This window comes from Amborella trichopoda, chromosome 9, assembly GCF_054954075.1.
Source record: "Amborella trichopoda isolate Santa Cruz 75 chromosome 9, AtrichopodaSantaCruz75HAP2 v2.0, whole genome shotgun sequence".
Taxonomy (NCBI): domain Eukaryota; kingdom Viridiplantae; phylum Streptophyta; class Magnoliopsida; order Amborellales; family Amborellaceae; genus Amborella; species Amborella trichopoda.
The window spans coordinates 1,553,729-1,578,500 of NC_142344.1; the positions used below are offsets into that span (position 1 = coordinate 1,553,729).

At 34.0% G+C, this 24,772-nt stretch overlaps 2 protein-coding genes across 5 annotated transcripts; one reads left to right on the top strand and one right to left on the bottom strand.

The window, feature by feature from the left end:
- Positions 1-4,488: 4,488 nt before the first annotated feature.
- Positions 4,489-13,950, top strand: LOC18437583 (serine carboxypeptidase-like 34). 2 transcript variants are annotated; one of them, XM_088846923.1, is made up of 10 exons: positions 4,489-4,741; positions 6,901-7,008; positions 7,692-7,787; positions 8,322-8,414; positions 9,013-9,101; positions 9,714-10,010; positions 12,226-12,362; positions 12,509-12,604; positions 13,291-13,396; positions 13,661-13,950. In XM_088846923.1, the coding sequence occupies exons 1-10, from the start codon at positions 4,711-4,713 to the stop codon at positions 13,811-13,813; spliced, it is 1,206 nt and encodes a 401-aa protein (XP_088703049.1). In that variant the 5' UTR covers positions 4,489-4,710; the 3' UTR covers positions 13,814-13,950. The 2 variants fall into 2 exon arrangements, with proteins under 2 accessions (XP_088703049.1, XP_088703048.1); XM_088846922.1 differs by lacking the exons at positions 4,489-4,741; positions 6,901-7,008; positions 12,509-12,604 and having other exon boundaries at positions 7,538-7,787.
- A 363-nt stretch (positions 13,951-14,313) lies between these two features.
- On the bottom strand, positions 14,314-19,053 carry LOC18437584 (uncharacterized). Of its 3 annotated transcripts, none has more exons than XM_088846920.1 (4): positions 18,955-19,053; positions 18,047-18,141; positions 17,083-17,334; positions 14,314-15,474 (listed from the first exon to the last, which is right to left on the bottom strand). In XM_088846920.1, the coding sequence occupies exons 3-4, from the start codon at positions 17,219-17,221 to the stop codon at positions 14,654-14,656; spliced, it is 960 nt and encodes a 319-aa protein (XP_088703046.1). In that variant the 5' UTR covers positions 17,222-17,334; positions 18,047-18,141; positions 18,955-19,053; the 3' UTR covers positions 14,314-14,653. The 3 variants fall into 3 exon arrangements, with proteins under 3 accessions (XP_088703046.1, XP_006847850.2, XP_088703047.1); XM_006847787.4 differs by having other exon boundaries at positions 17,083-17,360; XM_088846921.1 differs by having other exon boundaries at positions 14,314-15,479; positions 17,083-17,360.
- Positions 19,054-24,772: the final 5,719 nt, after the last annotated feature.

Consider the following 24,772-nt stretch of genomic DNA (forward strand, 5'->3'; position numbering starts at 1 on the left):
CAGGGGTTTCAACCCCTAAAATGATATTTCTCCAAAAAAATATTCTTCTTGTTATAAAACTGTAGAAGAGACATTTAGTTTCTTTTGTATTAGGGATTGTATACTATGAGGATAATTTATCTTTCATACAAAGAGGTTACAATTACTTTTAGTCATTAGATATCAAATTGAATGGTTTGGGGTGTGTTACGAAGTTTGAAATATTTTTTTTAAAACTTTTGAGTCTAGTCAACAACACGCTCACAACCCCTTAGATTTGAAATATGAAGGAAAAGAATGATTATAACCTCCTTGTTCTAAATGTATATGGTCTCTTTGAATAATTTTCATTTGCATTATTAGTACAAACTAGTATTTGAAAGCATGAATCGGGTGCTCCATGCATCGGTGACTTGAGTCAGCTTACCGTTCCAGTGAGTTTCTTTCAGTCAGCTTACTGATTTTCGAGCGAGTCAATCTGCGTGTATAATGGAATGAATCACCTGCTTTTGGACTATTCGGCCAATTCCCCAATTGGACCATCCAGAATGGGGTCCCTTGGGACCGAGCCACTTGAGCTACTCTGAGTCGGCTCTCTGATTTTCAACAACTTGTGCAATACAGTTGTGATGTTTGGAGGACACAACAATTCCATTAAAGATGTGGTTAGCGTGCTTTGAATCACCACCGCCCAATTTTGTTGGATGGTGGTGATTGAAAGATGTTGTTTTGATCATCACCGTCCAACAAAGTTGGAACAGCGGTGATTCAAAGTTAGCATGCGGGCAAGCCTGCATATGAACTTTTTCCTTCCACGAATGAGTGGGGTTATATGAAAATAGGTGAGCATTTTCTTAATGACCAAAGAGAGAGAGAGAGAATCCTTACCCTTGAATGGTAGAGTATGAATCATTTTCCCGTTACAACATTTTTTGTCTCTAATTTCCAGTACTTGCCTCTCTCTCTCTCTCTCTCTCTCTCTCTCTCTCTCATTCATTAACAGAGAGGACAACATCTGGAATTGGAATGACAAATGACATTCCATGCTCTCAACTATCAAAAAGCTCATAAATGGTGGTCTGCTTATTTGGATTTACAGGAAAACTTTGGAAATAGGGCAACAATAAGATATGGAAATGTATATAATGAAATCATTTATCTTTGGTACAAAGTAGTCACAATTAGTCTCGACCATTGGATGTAAAATTGGATGGCTGTATTTCTTCCATTGAACAAGCTCAAACTTCAAAAAAAAAATTCTCGAACTTTGTAATACACCCAAGCTATTAGATTTTATGTCAGATAGATGTAAGTAATTGTGACCTCCTTGTATGGAACGATAAATTGGTATTATTGCCTACAATCTGATAAGATATAGAGTGTAGGGATAAAAAACACCTACAAGATTTTCTACTCCTGCAGGAGTATACTATCTATTTATTCGCACGGGCAAAATGCATGCTAGGGACATTGTTTAGATCTAAAAATTTAGGGCTATAGTCTCTACAACTTATATACTTATATCAATTAAAAAGCATTTATGAAATTAACTATTTATGAACTAGAAAAAACTAATGCCTCAAGATTGAATTGAATAGAGGCTGTCCCATTTTTGAAGAGCTGGATCAAAGTGTCACAGAAATCAGAATTCAAATTTTTTCTTTTGAAAATAACCATCTAGTAATTTTTATGTGGTTCCTAAAATTTTAGACAAAAAAAAACTTCTTAAACAAGTTTTTGGAGCAAGGGAGTAGATACACAACATGCTCTGCGGGAACATAGTATACATGCTCTAAAACATATGTGATATTATGGCATGTTCCATATTTTTGGACATGAGGTTATGCTTTCTTTGAATTTCTTTTTCCATTTTATTTTAGGCAGTTTGAAAGTTACAATTTGGATCCAGGGGTAAAATGAGAATACGAAAACATCTAAAAGTCATGACCTAAACATAGTATTGTCCAAAAATATGAACCATGTGGTAATGCCAAGTCTTTTTTGTGATACGTACATAAATTTCTCCAAGATATGTCTATTTGGTTTTTACCATTTATCGAATGTATGCAGTTGCAATAAACAATGTGCCCTTCATTTCCTCCAAGAATACTGCCCTAAATGTAAAAGGAGACTTGAAAAGGGCAATTTGCTTCATGTCATGGTCAAAGCCAGGTATCTCCATATTTTATTTCCCATTTTAAAGCAACTTATGGCTTTTGTGCTTTATATTATAGTCAAAGCCAAGTATCTCGTTATTTTAATTCCCATTTTTAAGCAACTTATAGTCTTTTTTGCTTTATATTATGATCAAAACCAAGTATCTCCATATATTAGTTCCCTTATTAAAGGTGTACTCAAATTAGATGAGTTAGTGTGGCATTTTATCCTTATCGTACTCAAAGTTCTGACCTTTTAATTTGACCAGAAAGACAAAGGAATCTTTTATTCTTAAGAAAATGACAAATATAAACTGAAATATAAAATTACAAAAAGTATATAATGAGACTATGTGCTTTTAATACAAGAGGGTTAGATGCACTTGACTAGACTCAAAGTTCAAAAAAATAAAATAAAAAAATCTTGAATTTTATAACACAACTCAAATCATCCATTTGACATCTAATGGTTAGTAGTAACTGTGACCTTTTTCTAACAAAAGAAAATAATCTCACATTATACAATCTCGTACATTAAGTTTAAAACGGGGCAAAATAAAATTCACTTAGGCTAGTCATACAAGATCTCCTAGCTTCCAGTTGGGATATTGCCTGTAGTATCCCTTTTGATTGTTTGACTTATTGGAACGAACACCACATAAGAGAGACAAAGGATCAACCGTTCAAAAAAAGAAAAAGAAAAAAGAAGAGGATCAAAACCTAAATTTGATTTCCTTGAGAGATTATTTGAAATTCTTGCTTTTCTTATCACTTGAAAATGTTGGGGAAAATGAGAAAAAGGAAGAGCAAAGGAAATAAAAATCAGATATTACATGAGAAAGGAACAAAGAAACGATTTTCTATTCTTAAATTCCATAAACTCTTTTTATTATTTTTTTGCGCCTATAAGCATAGGAAATGAATGATCTACTCCCTATAATCAATCATATTTTAAATGAATCTAAAAAAGAAAAAAAAAAAAAAAAAACAAGATGGAACTAATTAAGACGCAAATGCATTTTGAAATTTATGCCTGTAAATGGGGCTGGTTGACTGGACACGGATTCAAACCGGACATTATTGGGTCCATATCGGTTTGAGATGATCTAACCGGTTCAGTTTGAGGACTAGACCGAGACCCCTAAAAGATATGATATACGGTTTTATGTATTATATATTTTATAAAAAAAGCTTACATAAAGTTGACACCTTAAAATGTAGAAATATGGTGCACCTCTAGAATCCTATAAAAATGTTGTGCTGATGTTGGAGAAATATATAATGAGTGTGATTTGTATAGAGCCTAGGCTCTAACCAAACAAATTAGAGCCTACTTTTAAATAGTGTCGAAAAATACGGTTTTGGAAATCTTTGTGATAACCTTCAAAATATTTTTATCTTTATTTATAAAATAATCTAAAGCTTCAAAAATAATGTAGATCAACAAAAACTTGAAAATCTTGAAAATTGACGGTCCAAAAACGCATTATAAAATACACTATTTCCAAGATTTGAAATCCATTTTTTTTCTCATGTTCATGCATCTTGATGTCGAGATGATCAATTTGAGGATATTTGGGCATTAAAACAACTCCTTCTAGTGAAAGTTTTGAGGTAAGTTCAAATTTGATTGTTTAGAGCCTCGGCTCCATATAAGCTTTTCCCATATATAATTGATCATCTCGTTATGAAGATGTATGATATGCAGAAAAAAAGAGAAAAAAAGATCTAAAAATAGTTTATCTTGCAACACATTATCTGGACTGTTCATTTCCAAAATTTTCATACATTATGGTTGTACTTTATTTGAGCTATTTTTTTAATTTAAAATTTTGTAATTACATATAAAAATAAATTCTCGAACCATCTTAAGAATTTTCAATACTCATATTGCATCTCATGATAAAGTATGGAGGTGCACGTTTAAGGTTGGAACCTTATGCAAACAACACTTTTTTGTATTATATCATGAATGTATATACTCGGGTTTGGATTATGATGCAGGCCCTCACCCCACTTGGGCAAGTCTAGGATGGACCTTCGTGTCTGACCCATAGGGTCTCGGGTTAGGGTCCATACCCGGACCTCGATGAGTCCATCCAACTCGAGGTTCTAAAATACAAAAATTAAAACCAGAAAAACCATACACTAAAATTAATCGAGGGCGTTCCCATATCATCCACAAAATCCAAGGTTATTTCTGTCATAACGCACTCCATTCAAAGAAGTGTTCCAAAAGTTACATAGCTGTGACTTTGATATCCAAGATATCTAACAGAAAAGCACAAGCCAAAAAACTGTATATAAAGCCCATAACCTTCTCTTTAACCCCAAAATATTGGCCATGGCTTCTTCGTCTTCTTTTGCTTCTACTCTTTGTTTTGTCTGCATTTTTTTGGCCATTTTTTCCACCACTTTTGCTTCTCCAAAAGATGAGCAAGAGGCTGATCGTGTAATAAAACTTCCAGGCCAACCACCAGTTAATTTCTTGCATTATGCTGGCTATATAAATATAGATCAATTTCATGGAAAATCTCTCTTTTATTGGTTTTTCGAGGCGGAAAAGAAGCCGGAAATGAAGCCATTAGTGCTGTGGCTTAATGGAGGTAACCCAATTGTTATGAATAATTATTCACTAAAAAGTTCTTATGAACAATTTTATGCAGACTTTTTTGTGGAAGTTCAAACAGCTGCATTTAAGTTCTTATGAGTAATTATCCAATTAGTATTCAGGAATTTAGGCCATTTTCAAGATTTCAAGAGAGAACTTGTATGTTCTTATCCTTAATTATCTATTATTATTAGGAAATTAAGCTATTTTTTCAGCTATAAAATGTAGCTTAACAATTATAGATTTCATAAATTAGAGGGTTCAGCTTTATCAGAATCGGGATTTAGACTGTTTGTTTGATTTATTTGATCTTTCGTGGATATATAGATTTAAGGAAAGTATTGCAACAGTGCAATTAAGATTCTTACAGTCCCTTGGCAGCACCTTAGCCATCAGATGTTCAGATTAGTCATATACTAATCTCTCATAGCAAATAGTAACTTTAAGTTTTCGATTCGATTGTTGCCACAAATTGATGGTTCAGATTCATCGTTGCTAATGCTGTGCTTCAGAACTGTACTGTATTCAAACTAATCAATGTGAAATCTAGACTGTCGATCAAACTAATCAATGTGAAGATTTGTCCAAATCCTTGGTGAAAAGATTGAAGACCGTATGGAAACAAACTCTGTTTTATTTAAGTTAATGAAAATTTAACTCATCACATGATGAGTTTAAATGAGTCAAACAAATGGATGGCTTTGATTTCTCTTAACCATTATATATGTTACGAAATATAGACCGTTCATTCTGACTACATGTAATCTAGACCGTTGAGGCTTCACTTGCATGTAATATCAAAATAGCTATCTCAAAGAGAGCATGAAGGTCTCTGAATTCCTATCCATGGTAAACATTCTTCAATCTCTATGCATTAGTAAATATATTAGTTATTTAAGGTTATACTAAAAATTTATTACTTCGATTTGTTTAATGTGAGATCTGACTTTTTTCCTCTCATCTTCACTGAAAGAAGAACACGAGGACATAAATAACTCTCTCTCTCTCTCTCTAAATGAAAAGAAATATCTCTCTCTCTAAATGAAAATAAATCCCTTTCTGTCTCTCTCTCTGAATGAAAAGAAATCCCTCTCTCTCTCTACTTGAATAAAAAGAAATCTCACTCTCAGTTTGGTCAATTTTTACAGCTGTTGTTTACTTGTTTTAAAAGCATAATATTCTTCAATTTTCCTGTTTGCTTCGATTCTCTTTCCTGATATTCAGATCTGGGAATATTTCAGGAATATTTGTGGTTTTCCGAGATTAATTTTCTATTATTATTTAAACTCTTAAAGCACCTTAAATTGACTATAGTCAAAAGGACTTTGAGTGAAATTCATTTCTCATTAACATTCAAATTTTTTTAATTAATTCTTTTTAATACTAGATAATTTACTTAACGGGAGATTAGATATTTTTGCTCTAACTTAAAGTCTTTTGACCTTGAATGTCGAGCTTTAATGCATTGAAATATACTTAAAGTAACTTTTTTTATTTGGGCATAGCCTTAAAAATAATTAGTTCCTAATTTATTAATTTAAATTTCTTCTTTTAAAATTAAGTTACGTGCATGAAGTCAACACGTAAATGCAAGCATGGATGTGCACGTGAGGTTGCATGGAATGCTGGCCTTGTTTTAAGGAAGGATATATGTTATTTTTAAAATTACTTCAGCAATATTACCTGGCACGTGCGGCGGAAGCTTTGACTGTGTATTTTTTGGCCTGTGTTGGCCTTGACTCTCTCTCTCTGCACCTTCATTTCAGGTTCTCTCTCTCTCTCTCTCTCTCTCTACACCTTCATTTTAGGCTCTTCTGCTCTCTCTCTGGACCTATCCTTTTGGTGTGATTTTGAAGTCAAATACACTAATTGCTCAATGGTAATCTTGAAGTGTAATGCACTAATTGCTCACTAATCTCTCTCTTACACTCTCTCACACACAAGAAGAAGGACCCAATTTTTAGTGGATTTTGAGGTTTAATGCCCTAATTGCAATAGATTAACGGGAACTGCATGTTTCTCTCTCTTTTGAAGTGTAATAGAAAAACGTTAACAAGCCTTGAATTGTTTCTTTCTAAATAGTTTTGCTGACAAACGTCCAAATATATGATCATGCATCCACAATCATCATCGCTGTTTATTTTTGTTTTCAAGGGCCTGGATGTTCCTCAATAGGGTTTGGAGAAGCACAAGAGCTAGGTCCTTTTCTAGTACAAAAAGGGAAGCCAGAGCTCACATTTAATCACCATGCTTGGAATAAAGGCAACTCATTATCTCCCCTATAATTAAACTATTTCTCTCTCTTTAATGTTCCTCATTCTCTTTCGAGCAATGATTTCATGCAACGGTTGCATCATAATATAATGTAAGAGCTTTAAAAAACTGGCTAGTTTTTTTTATCCAAATTTTGAAATATACACTGTTTTCATTTTAATGAACAATAACAAAAAAAAAAAAAAAAAATTGAAAACACCACTCATAAAGTATATTTTTAGCCCAATTAACATAGGCTGTTCATTTTATTTTCGTGAGAGGCTTAAATCTAGGTCTTAGAAGGATTTTTTCATTTCCAATCTTTTTGGATGACTTTATCATTAGATGAACAATGTTAAAAAAGGAAAAAATGATTTGAGTTTATAAAAACTAAGGTCTTGAAATTCACCAAATGAATGGTCTTGATTCGTTTGTGGAAGGACTCATTTTGATCATATCTAGAGTTCAAATTGAACTTTTTTTTTTGGGATTGATAATTGAGATGATGAGAGTGTGTATGCCAAATTTTGGATCACACAAATAACAGAAGCATGATTGTCTAGAAGTGTTGTTGTATTATAGTGCGATGCAACTGTTGCATGAAATCATTGCTCTTCTCTTTCTCTCTCTTAATTCTTTTTTTTTTTTCCCTATTTCTGATCCCCTGTCTTTTTCTTTTTCTCTTAATGCAGAAGCCAATTTGTTGCTCTTGGAATCACCTGTGGGTGTTGGGTTTTCGTATACTAACACATCATCAGATATTCAAACCATGGGAGATAAAGTAGTAGGTAATAAATTCATCATCATCATCCGAGACTTATCTCAACTATTTTACCGTCAACCAATAAGTATGAAATTCAAGCACACAATTTCACACATGAATGTACTGTGCGCTGCCAAAAGATTTTGTTCGCTCACAGTAGTAGATTATATATACTCCCTGGGCAAATTAACATTCAAATCCAACAATGAAAGTAGATTTTAGTAGGAAAATTATTAGTATTCACCTTAAAAATCCAAGAAAGCATGATTTAGAAGGAAAATTATTATGGGATTGTACACTACGATACTATTTATCTTTTATACAAGAAGGTAACAATTATTTGTAGCCATTAGATATAAAAAATGGGAAGATCTCATAAAGCTTCCCCAAACAAATTTATCATCCGCATACAAGAAAATGGAGGATAAAGTACTTGTTCAAATGGAAAAGAATAATAAGATCTTGAGCTTGAGAGTTGCTTTTTTAGAGAGAGATTAAAGGACAAAAGAGAAGACTCTATGCTAACATATAGATATTATATATTTTTTATTTATTGCAGCACAAGATTCCTACGAGTTTCTGATCCAATGGTTCCGGAGGTTCCCCCAATACAAATCCCACGATTTTTACATAACTGGGGAAAGTTATGCAGGTATACAAAATCCTTTTTGGTTCTCAATTGCTAGTTTAAATGGGTGGATAATTTATTTGAAAAAAAAAAAAAAAAAACTTTGGTCCTGGTAATTTTATTTTATTTTTCTGGTTTCCACCTTTGTAAACCACTATGGCAAAAATGATATATTTATCCATTTTGTGAAAAAACAACAGAAAATCATTCAAGTGGACAAAAATATCCTCAGGGGATCAAAGCATCTCAATCAATTTATCAGATTTGTTTATTAATATTTATTTCACTAAGAAACTTTTTCAAAAAATATTTTAAAAAATACCCAAATCATTGATTTGAACCTCCAAAGAGGTCCAACCAAATTAGGGAAGTACCTTTGTCTTGTATAGGATAAGTCAACTTAATCAGCCCCCTTGTATAAAGCACCAGACCTTAAACAAGGGCAATTTGGATGTTGCTTAATCTATTTTTAAAAAATTATCAGATTAAAATGAAAATTAAAAAATAAAAACTCTAATGATAATTGAGATCTTTAACCCCATAATTACTTTATAACGAATTTTAACCCCCTTAAATGATATTTGTCCATAAAAGAATAAGAGTAATGGTTGCTGCTTTCCAGGACACTACGCCCCACAGCTTGCTGAATACATCTTTGACCACAACAAGATGGCCAAGAAGGAGAATATTATTAACCTTAAGGGTTTTATGGTAATTTTCTTTCTTATTTTAAATTACCAAGATGCCCTTCATTCCCTACACCGGGAAAATTAGCAAAAGCCCTCAAGACATTTTGAAATGCCTCATGAGCCCCATCATCCCTATTGTGAAGAAATGAGCACTACATACCACATTATGAATTACTTAAAATTTTGAAGTGAAAAGTAATACGAACTCTCGTTATTTATCCACAAATTATTTGATATTTTCCAATCAGTTTTTCAAAAATCATAATGCGCCAGGGTTCCTATTAAAATTTTGAAAAAAAATTAGAAAACCGGGTGACACGAGAGATTCCAAGGTTTTTGGCCTTATTTTTTTTTTGGCAAGAAAATATATTGATGTTTATTTTTTTGGTAGATCAGTGAGAAAGGGTTACTTGCATGTTGTAGAATTGAAACTCAAGACATCATATTGTAACATACACTCCCCTGATCACTTAATCTCTATTACCTTTTAAAGATCATCTACGTGTTGTAGAATTGAAACTCAAGATATCATGTTGTGACACCCACTTCCCTGGCCACCTAATCTCTATTACCTTTCAAAGCTAATTGCAACTCTACCACCGCTCTCTTTGTGCGTGTGCATGCACGCGCGCAGATAGGCAACGCCCTCATGGATGATGAAACTGATCAGAAGGGAATGATCGATTACGCGTGGGATCATGCCGTGATATCAGATAAATTATACGACGATATTAAGACTAACTGCAATTTTAGTGAAGCCAATCAAACAGACCACATACAAGAATGCATCGAGGGCATGGAGGAATACTACAATGTGTATAATATCATCGATATGTACAGTTTGTATACCCCACATTGCATCGAAGGAAATTCAACAACTAGGCAATTGCCTAAATTGGAGGGGGTAGCACCCAAATTCTTCTCCCAATTTGTGAGATTTCTCTATCCTTCTTCTTTTCTAAAATTTGAATCTATGCATGTCAAGAGGTTTTCTAAAAGCATTAACTCTTTGCATTTTGTTTTGGCAGAAAAGTGTGCTAGTATCTCTTACAACTTGGGATAAATGGCAAAGTATACAAAAGAGAGTCCCTCAAATTTTAAATTGGAATGTTATAACAGTGTCACTTACTAGATTAAAAGTTCAAAAACAAATTTCTCGTACTACAATCCCTTAAAAAATATTCCCTATATGTTATATTCTTTGCTGATGCTTTTTTTTTTTTTTTGGAATAAACGGTTCAAAATTTTGAACTACTCATTGCAAGGAATCAAAGTGGTGTAGAACTAATGGTTTCAAGCATCTCATTGTAAAGAATCAAAGCGGTTCATTGTATGGAACGAAAGCCATTTGGATTTAATAGTTTTGCACCACTCATTGTAACAAATCAAAGTGATCCGAAGCTATTTATTTTGGACCTTTTTATTTTAGGAAATCAAAGCGGTCCAAAACTAAAGCTCATTGTAAAGAGCCGTATCAGTCCAAAACTAATAGTTTCAAAATTTGATTTCTTACAAAGGTCTGAAACTATTAGTTTCGACTGCTCGATGGACTTCGAATGAGCAGACTGGAACGAACAAGCTCCAACCAGGGGTATTTTGTATTTTGATTGTCACCATTACTTTTTAGTCTTTTGGATTTCATAGTATGTATGGACTCCACTACTTCCATTAGATTGCTTCTTGATTGTTCCATTGGAAGTTCTCAAAGTGTATATCCTTTGCTCTTCAAAAATGTTAAGAACCTGCTTGTGTGGACCATTAAACAATAATTGTATCATTTCATGACCCAGCTCATTTGCAAAAAATTTCCACAATACGTAGGGCTGATAATTTACGCGGTTTGGATCCAAAACCTGAATTTTGGATCCTATCCGGATGCAGGTATGGGTCCGAGATTTGGATCAGACGGGTCGGATACGGATTTGAGTAGTGTTTCGAATTGGTTCCATGTACAAGTGGATCCAATCTGGATCCGACCTAATTATTAATATATGGTATATTATTTATATATACATATATGTTACATAATATTGTTTACTATATATTATTTTATAGATATAAAATAATATTTTGGATTAGATCCTGGATCCAGATCTGAATCCCACAAACTTTTCAAATTTGGATCTAAATCTGAATATTCTAAATCCAATCAGATCGGATCCCATATATATTTTTGGATTCGAATCCAGATACCAGTGGATCAGAACCTAACCCATCCTCAACCCTAGCAATATGTTTCCCTGCAAACCCTATTTGAAGTTCTCAACCCACGTGTGTCAAAAATGCCCCGAAAAAGGGGCCCAACTGGAAATAGCTGGAGAAAAAAAAATTGTTTTCCTGTGATAAGAATTGTACTAATATGCAAATAGGTGGGATAAGGCTGGAGTGATGATCGATAAATATCAATTACCTTTGAATGATACAAATAGGGGCTAAAACTCTAATAGGGAGGCTTTCGTTTTTTACGAATGTTATGTGCTATTATTGAATAAATGCTGAAACATTTAGGAGTGGAAAACAGTGCAGTTTGAATTGCTGTACTATTCATAATTCCCCATCAAAACACCCCAAACAAAAACAAAAGGAAAAGTTTTTTAAAATTGTTTTCTACATATTTCTATGTAACTCCCTTCCTCTAGACTCGGTGTGCCATCCAAACAGACCGTTAGGTTGTAGGCATGTGTCAACAGGTGGTCTTTGATTGATCTTTCATTTGGCTATAAACTCACTATCTTTTTCATTCCCTTGAATATTAATTTTCAATTTCACCAAATTTTTTCTCTATCCCCAAGTATAAATCTCTAAATTGGGCAGATTTTCTAAATTACTCGCATGCTTGGCTCTTTACGAGACATTTATCAATATGCATCTAAGAGATGAACTATATTGACTACTTTTGATTTAAGTTCAAAATACCCATTAAAATACACATATTCGTAAGTTAGTTGGGATAGTTGAAAAGGGTCAGAATATAAAATAATCAATATATTAGGTATATTTTGATAATTTTCTCCTTCTTTGTTTATATATACACATTTATGTTCCATTATCTCCACTTCTTGCCATTTAATCCCCATTCGCTAATCGTGATTTCATATATTCTTCTTCTTCTTCATCCTTTGTTTTTTTTTTTTTTCTTCCGGCAGCTGGCTTGGCATAAAATGCCTGCAGGATACGACCCTTGCATGTCCAATTATGCAGAGGCATATTTTAACAGGCAAGATGTTCAGGAAGCTCTTCATGCAAATAAGACTAAAATTCCATATCCATGGCGTACTTGCAGGTACATCAAATTAAACCATGCTGTTTTACAATGTATGAAAATGACCTAATTTTAACCTTTCAATTGAGCACTGGTAGGTCTTGCTTACTGCAATTGCAAAACAATTATCTCTCTCTAAATTGTCATAATGACATGGGATTGAGCAGTGAGCAATTCAATGGGACGTGGACTGATGCACCACATTCTATGCTCCCAACCATTCGGAAGCTCATCAATAGTGGTCTTCGTGTTTGGGTTTACAGGTAAAATCTTCATGGTAAACTATAATAGGATAAAAGGGATCTCTATCATAGTAAACTATAATAGGATAAAAAGGAATATAAACTATAATAGGATAAAAAGGAATGCATAGAGATTGTCCCCTTTCGTACATTAAGTTCGCAGGCAAGTTAGCTATCAGATGAAAAACCGGACAGCTGAGATGTCATATTCTGGGAAAAAGACCAAGGAAAATTTTCTTAGACACCAGGCGATGTCAATTGTGCACACCCCAGCTGCTGGATTTCATGCCTGATGATTAGGGGTTTATCTGACATTTTTGTAGAAAAATACACATTCTTATTGTACACTCTGCTCTGGAAAAATGTCTCTCTTGCAGTACTTGAAAGTATTTGGTGAGCTAGCCGACTCATGTATCATTCTATTTTTCAAGGGATTTAAGAACTAAAACACATCCCAAATCAGTCTAGATCCTAGTCGGCCTTAGACTCATATATTTGGAGCAGAAACAGCACAGAACTAAGAAAACGAACTCACTGAAAAAGACAATAAACCATTTTCAAGCCTCAACTTCTCTTTTTTTTTTCATATTCATGATCATGGCGTCTAATGATACATTTATAAGATTTTGGATCCAAAATCCATATCCAAGATGGATTATTGAGTCATTGTAACAGGTGCATCCCTGGATGCATTTTGGTTTTTACAGTGGAGATACAGATGGAAGAATCCCAGTAACATCAACAAGGTATACACTGAGAAAGCTGGGGCTAAACATTACAGTTGATTGGGCTCCATGGTACAGTGATAAACAGGTATAAGAAAACACATTCTTAAAGCATGATATCTTGGACTTTCCCATGGAAAATAAACAAAGAGTTTTGTCTCTGCCTCTCTCTAGGCATCAGGACAAACTAAAACACCTGATAATCCACAAAGTAGTCTCTCTCGATCTAAAACAAATGCTAAACGCTAGTTCTCTGCGGGGAGGAAAAAAAACATCGGTATTCAGCTACAAAATTCATTTTCTAAATGCTAATATATAATTTTCTGTCTTGTCATTTTGGATAAAATTTCAGGTAGGTGGGTGGACAGTGATATACGATGGACTAATGTTCGTAACTGTGAGGGGGGCCGGCCACCAGGTTCCCACCTTTAAACCGAGGAATGCTCGCATGCTTCTCAAATATTTCTTGGCCAATAAGCAGCTACCAACGGCCCCTTTTACCTAGCCAACCACCACCCTACACCGCCCCAAACCACCACCCCCGCCTTCCCCCCCCCCCCCCCCTTCCCCCCTCCCCCCCTCTCTCTCTCTCTTATGTAGGACGATTATCCTTTGTTTGTGATAGGCATTGTCCGCTTCATCCATTCTTTCACACAGCCAACAATTATAAAAGCCTTCTAATTGAAACAAAAAAATGAGCAATATTACATGGTAGGATTGAACATGGCTATGAGCTCAGTTTCCACTACTAGTATACGCAACTAGGAGACAAATCGAATCAATAACCACAGCAAAAAATGTTAGATTAACTATTGTGAGAGAGAACAAAGAGAAGTACCTGGTCGGGAGGAGAGGAGCAGCACCCGGTCTCATACTTCTTCATAGGCAGAAGCAAGCCAAGGCTAGGTCCAGAGGGCTTAAAAATGAGAGAGAGAGAGAGAGAGAGAGAGAGAGAGAGAGAGAGAGAGAGAGAGTACAACATAAGCAACCAAGAGAGAAAAGAGCTGCAAAAGAAAATACCAGTTTCTCTTATTGCTCACCCATCTCCCCTTTTAAGGGTTGATTCTCACCGCTATAATCTAAGATCACTAAACAAATAAATCAACTACAAATAGAGCCTCCCACCAACTCAACCATGTTAACTAAAAATACAACAGTCACTTAAAACCCATCAGAAAATTGCCGAAATGCAACAACCCAAGGCCCATTGCCATCATAAACTAACTTTCTTGACAACTCCAATCTCCCACCTCATTTTTTCCATCAACGGCCTAATTATGTAGGTCTAGGCACTGTTCTGATAATCTCCCAGGAGGAAAGGATAAGAAAATTTTAGCAGCTTTTGCTACCCCCATCTCCTCTTGTCCTCCTCTTCATCAACTGGTTGATACCAAGCCGGCCTCCTTTTCGCATTACTCAACCTATAATTCAAAAGCACCTCTTCCCCATCAGAAATCCTCCTTGTGGACACCAAAACCAGTGTTTTAAACAATAAAACCCCTGCCTCAGCATCCTCTGCCTTCCCCATCCTTAGCCAAAAAGATCCATATCTCCTCATATTTCTCTTATTCTCTCCCTCTTCGCCACCAAAAACCAAGTTTGGTATATAAACTCTCATACCATTTTCCCCAAATGGAAAATCATAAGGGCAAACCATCACATTAGGCTCGAAATCCTTAGCTGGGTGATTCACATAGTGACCTCTAGCTAGTGGATTTCGCTTCTCTAAAACCTCACCAAATTTCTGGCCACCAAACTCCAATGGCTTGCTTAGAATCCTCCAAAACCGGTCAGAATTTCCACTGGATTCTGGTGCGTTCTGTCCAATTCTGGCAGAGGCAAAACCATCCCAAAATTCCCGAGCCTCGCCACCTGGGCCCCATGGTTGGGCATCAATGACTGTACCATCATAGCGTGAGATTAGGTATGGATTATTTGCATCAATTCGAGGGTATCCAGGGATATAACGGTAAAAATCGGGGGAATATATGATGCCTGGGTAAAAGGCCACAACTGAACCAACCTCTGCCTCACCCTTAATAAAAACGCCAGTTCCTGCTTCTTCGTGGTGAATTTCTGAGGGTTTTAGTTCGAGAGTGTAACCGATCTTTTCCTTGAGGAGTTCTGAGACTTCCTGTATCTGTAGCCAGAGGGTTGTCGGAACAACTGTGCTGGGAGAAAAAATGAGTGAGACTCTCCTTTTGAGGAGTGAGAAGCTTATCTTTTTTGAAGTTAAAGAAGAGGTCGAAAACAAGAAGAAATGGCAAATTACATGCAAATAAGCAACAAGCGTAAGTTCCTCCCTGTATAATGAACATCAGTGTATCGTATTTTCAGATTATGTTTTTCTTTCAGAAATTTTGGGAGGTTATTTTAGCTCTCAATTGAATGCCATATGTTGGGTAATGTTCTGTCCTTACTTTTAGCCCTCAATTCCATGCCCTGTGTTATGTTGGGTGATTCAATAGATGGGGACGGATTGGGGGGAACAGAATACATGGAGCCGGAAGCCAGAATTCCCATACAGTAATTTATACCTGTTCTTTGGCCAAAGATGCCATCTTTGAGGAAGTTTCCAACAGATGTACCTTACAGAGCATGCTAAAATGGTTAATATGCCAAACTATCATAAAAGTGAGTCCTACTTATAGGAGAAGATCACAGTACCGAATGTCTTTCTGTTACCACAGTCAAGAAGAATTTACTCAGTCACTCAATGCTTAGATCCTTAAAAGACTTTCAAGAATCCTTTGAATTGTTACCCTATCATGTAGTGGTTAAGGAACAGCAAAGAAATCGCCAAAGGGCACAAGCAGGGTGGACTTAATGCTTTTGCAAGTTGCAACTATGGTTTTTAGCATGCATAAAGGAAAAGATATTATAGAGTCATCATCTAGACCATACCAAAGTCCATGTTCTTAATATGATGCCTGCAAAGCCTTCAAGAATCAGGACATATAATCAACAGACTTCTCTCATTGTTTTTTCAAGGTACATGTCCCCCTCATATCCTATCTAGAATAGCATCCAACTATTTGGGATGCCCTAGCAATGTATAAATGGAAATAAATTAGGTTTGTATAAACAACTAGTGTCCTGATTGTTTCTTCAAGGTAATCTACCATTCATACGCTATTATAATCTCATCAGATATCTAAACTTTCTATTGCATGTCCCTTTCACATATCATTTGAAATAGCTTCATATATTTCCACTCCAAATTCCTTAGGTTACCATCGCCAAATTTCATCATCAGAGCCTTTTACCAACTAATTGGGGTCAGCTACACAAATCCCGGTCCTCCATTTTGGCCTATTAAGGGTCATGCCCTCCCTCATTGAGGCCATAAGTCCCCATATCTTTTCTCACTACTTCCAATGTAAGCTAAATTTTCAAGATTAAATACTATTGCAAACTTGCTCCTTACCTATTGTAAAATTTTATAGAAATTAGTACAACAGGTCGGTTTCCCAAACAAATCCCCACCAGTGTAGTGAAAGAGACTAATTATTATTTGAAAATAAGCTTTCATTATGCTGAAGGAGCAGACCTGTGACTCCTACTCCATTGACCTTTTTTTAGTCTTTAGATCTATTGACCACTTCTAGTTTTTATAGCACTGGTAAAGCCACTGCTTCTAGCTCTTGATAGCATTGATTAAGTGAAACAAGGCGTAATGCTCAATCCGACAACAATTTCTAATAATATTTTGAATAAAGACCAGTAGTACAACCACAACCATTGAAAGAGAGAGATTATTGTAGGTCAACTCACCAGGTACTTTAGCAGGTGGGGATGTTCTGCCTAGGGCAAAACTGAGACCACTTGGACGACTAGGAGACAGCCGTTGTTTTGCAGTGGAATCGTTCACATTAGTAAAATTGTTCAACTCGGGTAGAAGAATTTCATCCATTGATGCACAAAATGATTTGATTTGGGCATGAACATTTTCTTGGACTTGCTTTTGCTGATCACCAACTGATGCCTTGCTTGCAATTTCAATGATCTCCTCAGCGTCCTTCGCATCTGCATTCTTCCCCAATATATTATAGCTGGAAAAGATAATAGACAATAGATGAAAACAGAGGGAATTGAATAAAAAAGGTCACCCTCTATCCCCCTTTTCACAATTCATATTTTTTTATTCATGAATCCATCGCAGAATTTTTTTTCAGAAATTATTTAGTTTAGTTTCACTTTGTTGTGTTGATTCAAATTTTCACATGTTATATCATGAGTATGGGCTATTATTCAAATTTTCACATGTTATATCATGTTTAAAAAATTCACCCAGCCCTCTAGGGACACACCCAAGGCAGCCCAGGTCAGGAGCCAGGTGATTCCAGGTCAGAAAAACCGGGAATCTTCTGAATCTCCATTTCAATTCACATAAAAAATTTCGTTGTCTGACTTGGACTCCCTGAGTCAAACTCAGGGAACACCAGGTCAGGCCCCTAGTGGTTTGAAGCCTAACCCCAACCTTTTAGGCACAGTTTAAATCTAAGAATATTACAAGCTAGACTAGTAGTGATGCTCTGGTCATTGTCATTGGTAGAAGGGGTTAATTTGACTCTTTCAAGGTTTAGGTTCCATTATACACATCAAATGAACACAGTTACTTCCAAAAACGTGAGTACCCTTTCGGAATGCTGCCAATTTAACCAATAGAGAAAAGCATATCATTTATTACAAGAACATGATCAATGGGCAATAGTTTAGTAAGAACAACATAACTAACCTTGTATATAGAAACAAGCGATTCATATCAGCTTCAAACTGGAGTTGTCTAGGGTCTTTTTCAAACATTGAATTCTTAGAGAGAACCTTTACAAACTGGAACAAGAAATAGAAAATTCATATAACTAATGAGAACTTCCAGACCATGTTACATTCTATACACATAAACTACAACCAATAGAGTCCTTTATCCCCTCATTTCTTTCATTTAACTTGATAGGCCACAACCAACATAAAATTTTCTCTACGATTTCTCCTAAATTCATTAATTTTCTCATTCATGAACATCCTCCCTGAAAAAGAAAGGAAAAAAAAAACATGCTACATTTTATACAAATGAACCAAAATCAATAAAATCCTTTGTCCCTTAATTTCTTTCATTTAGCTACAACAATGAACATAAAAATTTATAGGAAATTTCTCGAAATTTATTAATTTTCTCCTTCATAAACATAACCAAAAGAAAAGGAAAATAAAACAAAAAAAAATGAAAAATATTAACAGACATGTCTTAATGATCTAAAGAAGGCATTTTGGGAAAATTCAACAAATATATTTCTAATAAGATAGATATTCTAATAAGCAACCTACAAAAGTAACATCATTTTCATAAGATTCCTACAAAAATAACAGACAAAATCAACCAAATCTAATATTTCTGTAACCAAAACCCCAAGTAACAACAATTACAATTAAAAAAAAAAAAGAACATTTACCAACAATTAAAAAAGAAAAACGGAAATAAATTTTCATAGTAAAGCTTAAACCCTGGATTTTGAGTGTAAGATCAATGGAGACTCATAGTTCATAACTGAAGTTCTTATACCCATAAAAATGAGAATGGTAACTCAAAACCAGCTAAAAGAAAAGTGGTGAGCTAAAATGGATTAGGAGTAAACAGATTAATACCTGCTGGAATTTGTTAAAGGATTTCAGTAACAGAGACGCCATGGTTGAGTACCGGAAAGCTTCGTAAGTGATCCGCTCTTAAACCCTAGATTTCACCATGGAAACCTCCGCAGAAAGGGTAATTGCCCATACAAAAACACTGGGAGTAAGTTCCGTTCTCAGGTGCAAGGAGTAATCTCCAAATGCGCGTGATTGGAGATTGGACGGTCCGGAATACCTGCAGAAATAAATCAATTCGACAATAAGGTCACTTGAAGGGGCGAGGTTTAAGCCTCACACTGTAGAAGCGAGGGGCACCTCTAAATTTTGTTCGGAGATGTTGTTTTGATGCAAAAACTTTATAATGGCAATGAAAATATATTTTCTTCTCTAGTTGTGTGAATTGGTGACCTAGACATTATTTTCTTACAAGGCCAAGGGAGCATATTATATGGAATCCGTGATTTGATCTTTATGGGTGGAGTACCCCCTTATTTTTGGGTAAGTAAAAAGTGGTAAGCAAGTGGCCCTTATTCGAATTGGTGATTTGATCTTTATGGGTGGAGTACTTAGCTTTTTTTGGGTAAGTAAAATGTGGTGAGTTAATAGAGATTTGGTCCCCTATCTTTTAGTGGTGAAAATGAAGTCGGAGACCTCATCATATAGCTCGACAATACTACCTCCAATGCCTAAGCCATTCTAAAAAATCCATTATAAGACAACCTTTGTATTATTAGCACGACGTTCTAATGAATTGAGCTAACAGAAATCAATGCTTTGTTTTCTTTCCTTCAGTTGCAATATAATTAGTATAAATGCCCATCCATTGAAATTTTATGTCGTTGGGTATTCATGAAAATGGCATGAGCCATTTGTTACTTATGTTTTCAATGGGTTCATAATTTTTGAGTTTTTGCATAATGCTTTATGTCCACTTAGTCTTACATTTTGTAAGATTTAAAGTAGGATTGTATAGATCATTTACCTTTTATATAAGGAGGTCACAATTACTTACAACTATCGGACTATTGACCTCGATACAAAGAGGTCACAATTACTTACAACCATCCGACATGAGTTCTAATAGCTTGGGTGTATCACAAAATTTGAGAAAATTTCTTTTGAAGTTTGAGCTTGGTCAGTAGAATAAATGCAATGACCATTTACATTTGATACAACCATCTGACATGAAATTTAATAGCTTGTGTGTGTTACAAATTTTAAAAAAATTTCTTTTGAAGTTTGAGCCTAATCAATAGAATAAATAGATTATTTACCTTTCATATAAGGAGGTCACGATTACTTGCAACCATTAAATATAAAATCTAATAGCTTGGATATGCCACAAAATTTGAGAGAACTTCTTTTGAAGTTTCAACTTGATCAATGGAATAAATGCAACCATCTAATTTACATGTTTAATAATGGACAAGATAAATTGTGACCATCTTGTATCGAAAGTAAATGATTCGAATAGTAGATGGTGAAGGGCAGCACTTATTACATACTTTTTCATTTTAAATTAGGTTTATTATGAATTGAATAGTGAAGGGCAGGGTTTGAACACAAACAGCTTTTGCCCATCTTATGAGAACAAGAGAATTGCTACTAAATAGTAAATACAATGCCCTCTATTGGCCCTAGTCAGCAAATAGCCGTTTATTGACCAGCAAATAACTGTTTAATTGGTGATTTTTTTTCAAAAAATACTTTTTTATGTAAACAATTTTAAACGACGCCTTTTTAAAAAGGTCAGCAAAAAATCGCGTAGTTTTCATAAAAACGTTTAAAACACATTTTTTCATAATATGATTTAAATCAGGCGAAAAAATCCTATCTTTTTTTACCTATAATTTGTTTTTTGAAAGAAAATTTTTTTTTCCCTGTCTTGTGTATTGTAGCCATTGCTACTTTTATGCCTTTGAAAAAAATTTATTATTTAAAAAAAAACATAAAATATAAAATTTTATCCCCAACTACAGTTGCAAATTGAAGGTATGAATTTTTTTTTTCTTTTTTTTAAAAAAAACTTAAACAAATAGTTGCAGATTTCAGTTGTTATTATGGAACATCATTGTGTAAATGAAATACTGTTTATTGCAAATCATTTTGTAAGGTAAATTATTATGTAAAGAAAATCATATACGTGCAGATTTATGTGATTATTTGTGACAACTGTTTTTATGAAAATACTATCTATGGCACAAATTAGAGCTCAAGACATAGTCTTTTACTGATGAATTAGAAGCAGAGAGTGTGACTACAGGACCAAGTAATTAATAATTTGTTTTTGATTATGTGATAACAAAGATAAATAATATAATATAAAATTGTAAACTTACAAGACCAAGCAATTGTACATATAGGATTAGTTCCCCAAACCTAATCCTTTAGCTCTGCTTGCTATTTCCCCAATAAAATGAAAGGCCCTCTTCTTTTTCGCTTTCTAAAAATCAGTTCGGGCTTCTTCTCAAATCGATATAGTTAGGGTTTTCTCTCTATCAACATCTCAAATCTTATAGAAAAACCCTCTTCAAACTATCCCAAATCAACATTCCATCTTCCTTTTCTCTCTCTAAAAATCAATCAGTGCCTCTTCCATTAGGGTTTGTGAAGCCGATGATCACTTCCTTCTTCCTTCTTCCTTTTTCTCTCTGTAATGAGCCGAGTCCTATTTTCTTCTCTTCCTTCTTCTCTCTCTATACAATAAACACTAAGATTATGAAACTCAAAATAAAGTTTAAAGCTTCAAAATAATTTAGATCGAAAGATCTATGAACACTTGAAAATCTTGAAAATCGATGGTCCAAAAATATGTTACAAAATACATTATTTCCAAAATTTGAAATCCATTTTTTTTCTCATGTCCATACATCTTGATGTCGAGATGATCAATTAAAAGACATTTGGGCATCAAAACAACCTCTTCTAATGAAATTCTTGAGGTAGGCTCAAATTAGATTGTTTAGAGCCTTGGCTCTATATAAACTTTCCCCAAAACAAAGACTTATTTGATTGTTTACAGCCTTAGCAGTATTTTTTGGTACTGCTAAGTAGGTGTGATGTTTAAGTATTTAATGAATAAATTTATATAGTATATTTGTCACCATACTATAGTTAAAGTATTTACTAAATAATTTTATATATTGTATTTGTTTTTGGTATGTAATAAGTAGGTGTGCTGTTTCTTAAAGTATTTAATGGGTAGATTTTATATGATATATTTTTTTGGTATATACTAGCTAATTACGTATTTAATATTGGATGATTGGATGAGAATCATAAGGCAATTTAAATTAATTGACTTAATTATATTAATCTAGTAAAGTTTTTATGGATAAATTCGTTATTGATGGCTTTGACAAGATTTTTATTTTTTAGAATTTCAAATTTTCTAATATTATAAATTTGTCCGATTTTTTTTACTCCGATTTTTTGAGCTTAATCCGATGTATTAGAGATATTTTTGTATGAAGTATTTTTGCCAATCCGTATTTTTTACCCAATTTTTTCATATAACTTTTTAAAATAAAAGTAATTTGTTTCTAATTTTTGATTTTTTACTTTTTAAATAAAAACGATTTATTTCCAATTTTATAGTGAGCGGATTTATTGATAGACCCGACTTGCTAAAGTTCATCAGTACTAATACGAATGCAAAATCTCTCACACTTGAGACATTATGGGAGGGTTAAAAGGGCCGGGGATGAAACTTGAATTCGTGCTGCCCACTCCCTTTCTCAACCACTAATTTTGCGTCGATTTGAAATTATCGGTGCCTACGTGACCCGCTCAACCGAATTTACGACGGGCAAGCTTAGTATGTTTTTCCTATTCCATATAATTTATATTTTCCCTTATCCAACCGTTTATTTTTATACTTCTGAAATTACCCCAATCACAATGTCATATCTTTATAAGGAAAAATTTATATAAAGTTACAACATGAAGATGTAGAATCACATACGTACCTCAAAAATCTAACGGAAAGGCTTTTTGAATATTGAAAAACCCTCTAAGTGATCATCTCGATATCGAAATGTATAAATATTAAAAAAAAAGAAGTTTTCGAGTCTAAAAATTAGTGCATCTTGCAACACATTATCTAGACCGTCCATTTTCAACATTTTCATATATTTATAGATCTACTTGATTTTAACCATTTTTGGAGTCTAAAATTTATAATTAGATACAAAAATAGATTTTGAGATAATCCTAAAAAAAATTTACAAAAAAATTACATGCTATGATAAAAATTGGCGATGCACCTTAATTGGATTGTTTAAGGTTGCAACCTTATAGAAACTGTATCCATCTTTATATTACACTATTTTTAATTTTTTCTACAAACACATTTTGACACCAAATTTTGGACGTCCAGTCCTCTCTTAGACTCACCTTAAAAAAAATAAAATAAAATAAAAATAATAATAAATCTCAATAAGATGATCAAAATATCTCTAAAAGTTTCAAGGGATATTTTGATTATTATATTTAATTAAAAAAGTTTTTTTAAAGGATATTTTGGTCATTATAGTTTCAAGGTGTGCCTTTTTTCAATTATATAAAGTTGATACCTAATATAATTTTTTTCCTACATTATAGATCAACATTAAAAATAGTCCAATTAGTTCAGAGCCGATTCGGTCCTAAGATTCCTCTGGTTTTTCCCTCTGTATTTTTTTGTTTCTTATTTTTTTTAATGCAGGAAAACCCTAGAGAACCAGCCAGCCAGTTTGGGCAATTTTGAGCGGGGCCGATATTGGGTAACCAGTATGGTTCAACCTAGCGTCCTGAGTATTATGATGGATGAAGTTTCTATAAGGCCTAGACCTTATGAAAACAAAATAAAGCCCCACCTCGAATCCTGGTGCAACTCTTTCAAGTTGTAGAAACCATAATATAGATTATCTTGGGATAATTATGGATTTGATGTTAGAAATTTGGATCATTCATAGATATGTTAGATCTACATTAGTTTTGGAACTTTAAATTTCATAGTAACGAACAAAAATAGATTTTCAAGCATTAAAAGGGTTATTGGTACTGGAACTGCATTTTCTAGGCGAGTTTTTATCTGAAACCTTATTTTCTACCATAAAGATGCAGCCTCGAGCTAACCACACCCTAAAAAGAAATAAGAAGATGTAGCTTTCCAAAGTTTAAAAATAACGGAAAATCACATGAACGCAGCTATATTAAAGTTTCTATAGATAAGACCCCCTCTAATTTTGTTATTATACTTAATGCCTTATTACTATTTTCCTTTGCATTGACTTTTAAGCATTTTTCTTAGGTCATTGTGGACAAAAAAAGCTTCTTACAGTCAAACAGATGGAAATTAGTTCAAAGCCTTTTTTTTTGTTTCATTTTATATTATTTTATGAATAAGGCTGGTTGTGGACGTGGAGCTCCAAACCACCTTTAGAAAAAAATATATAAAATAAAAAAAAGCCTTTAAACTAATTTTCACACGTTTGACTATGATAAGTATTTTAGTGTAATAATCCCTCATAATGGGATCAAACATGAATAGTTTCTTCGAGTTTTATAATAGTTAGAAAAGAAAGAATTCAGGCCATTGAAACCACTTCTGCTCGTTTTAGCTCTTGCTGCCTTTGGCTATGGGTGCCAGTACTCAAGGGCAACTTAAAAAAGAAAATCTATTTTTCCATTAACCAGTACAAGGACTCTAACTCGTAGAAAGAGTTAATGGGAAAAAGAAGAAAAAAATGTGGAGAGAATAATTCAAATATCTTAAAAATGTAAAAATAGTTTTTTAAGTTCATAAGAAAAGGCCTTTTTTTATGGGGTGTGTTTTGTATAGAGCCGAGGCTCT

Excerpts from the sequence above, each read along its gene's own strand:
- LOC18437583 (XM_088846923.1), top strand. The coding sequence starts at position 4,711 with ATGAAGCCATTAGTGCTGTGGCTTAATGGAG. Across the intron at positions 12,363-12,508 it reads TATCCATGGCGTACTTGCAG|TGAGCAATTCAATGGGACGT; the intron begins GTACATCAAATT and ends GGGATTGAGCAG. Across the intron at positions 13,397-13,660 it reads CATGGTACAGTGATAAACAG|GTAGGTGGGTGGACAGTGAT; the intron begins GTATAAGAAAAC and ends ATAAAATTTCAG.
- LOC18437584 (XM_006847787.4), bottom strand. The coding sequence starts at position 18,996 with ATGGCGTCTCTGTTACTGAAATCCTTTAACAAATTCCAGCAG. Across the intron at positions 18,142-18,954 it reads CCTTTAACAAATTCCAGCAG|TTTGTAAAGGTTCTCTCTAA; the intron begins GTATTAATCTGT and ends TTCTTGTTCCAG. Across the intron at positions 17,361-18,046 it reads CGCTTGTTTCTATATACAAG|CTATAATATATTGGGGAAGA; the intron begins GTTAGTTATGTT and ends TATCTTTTCCAG.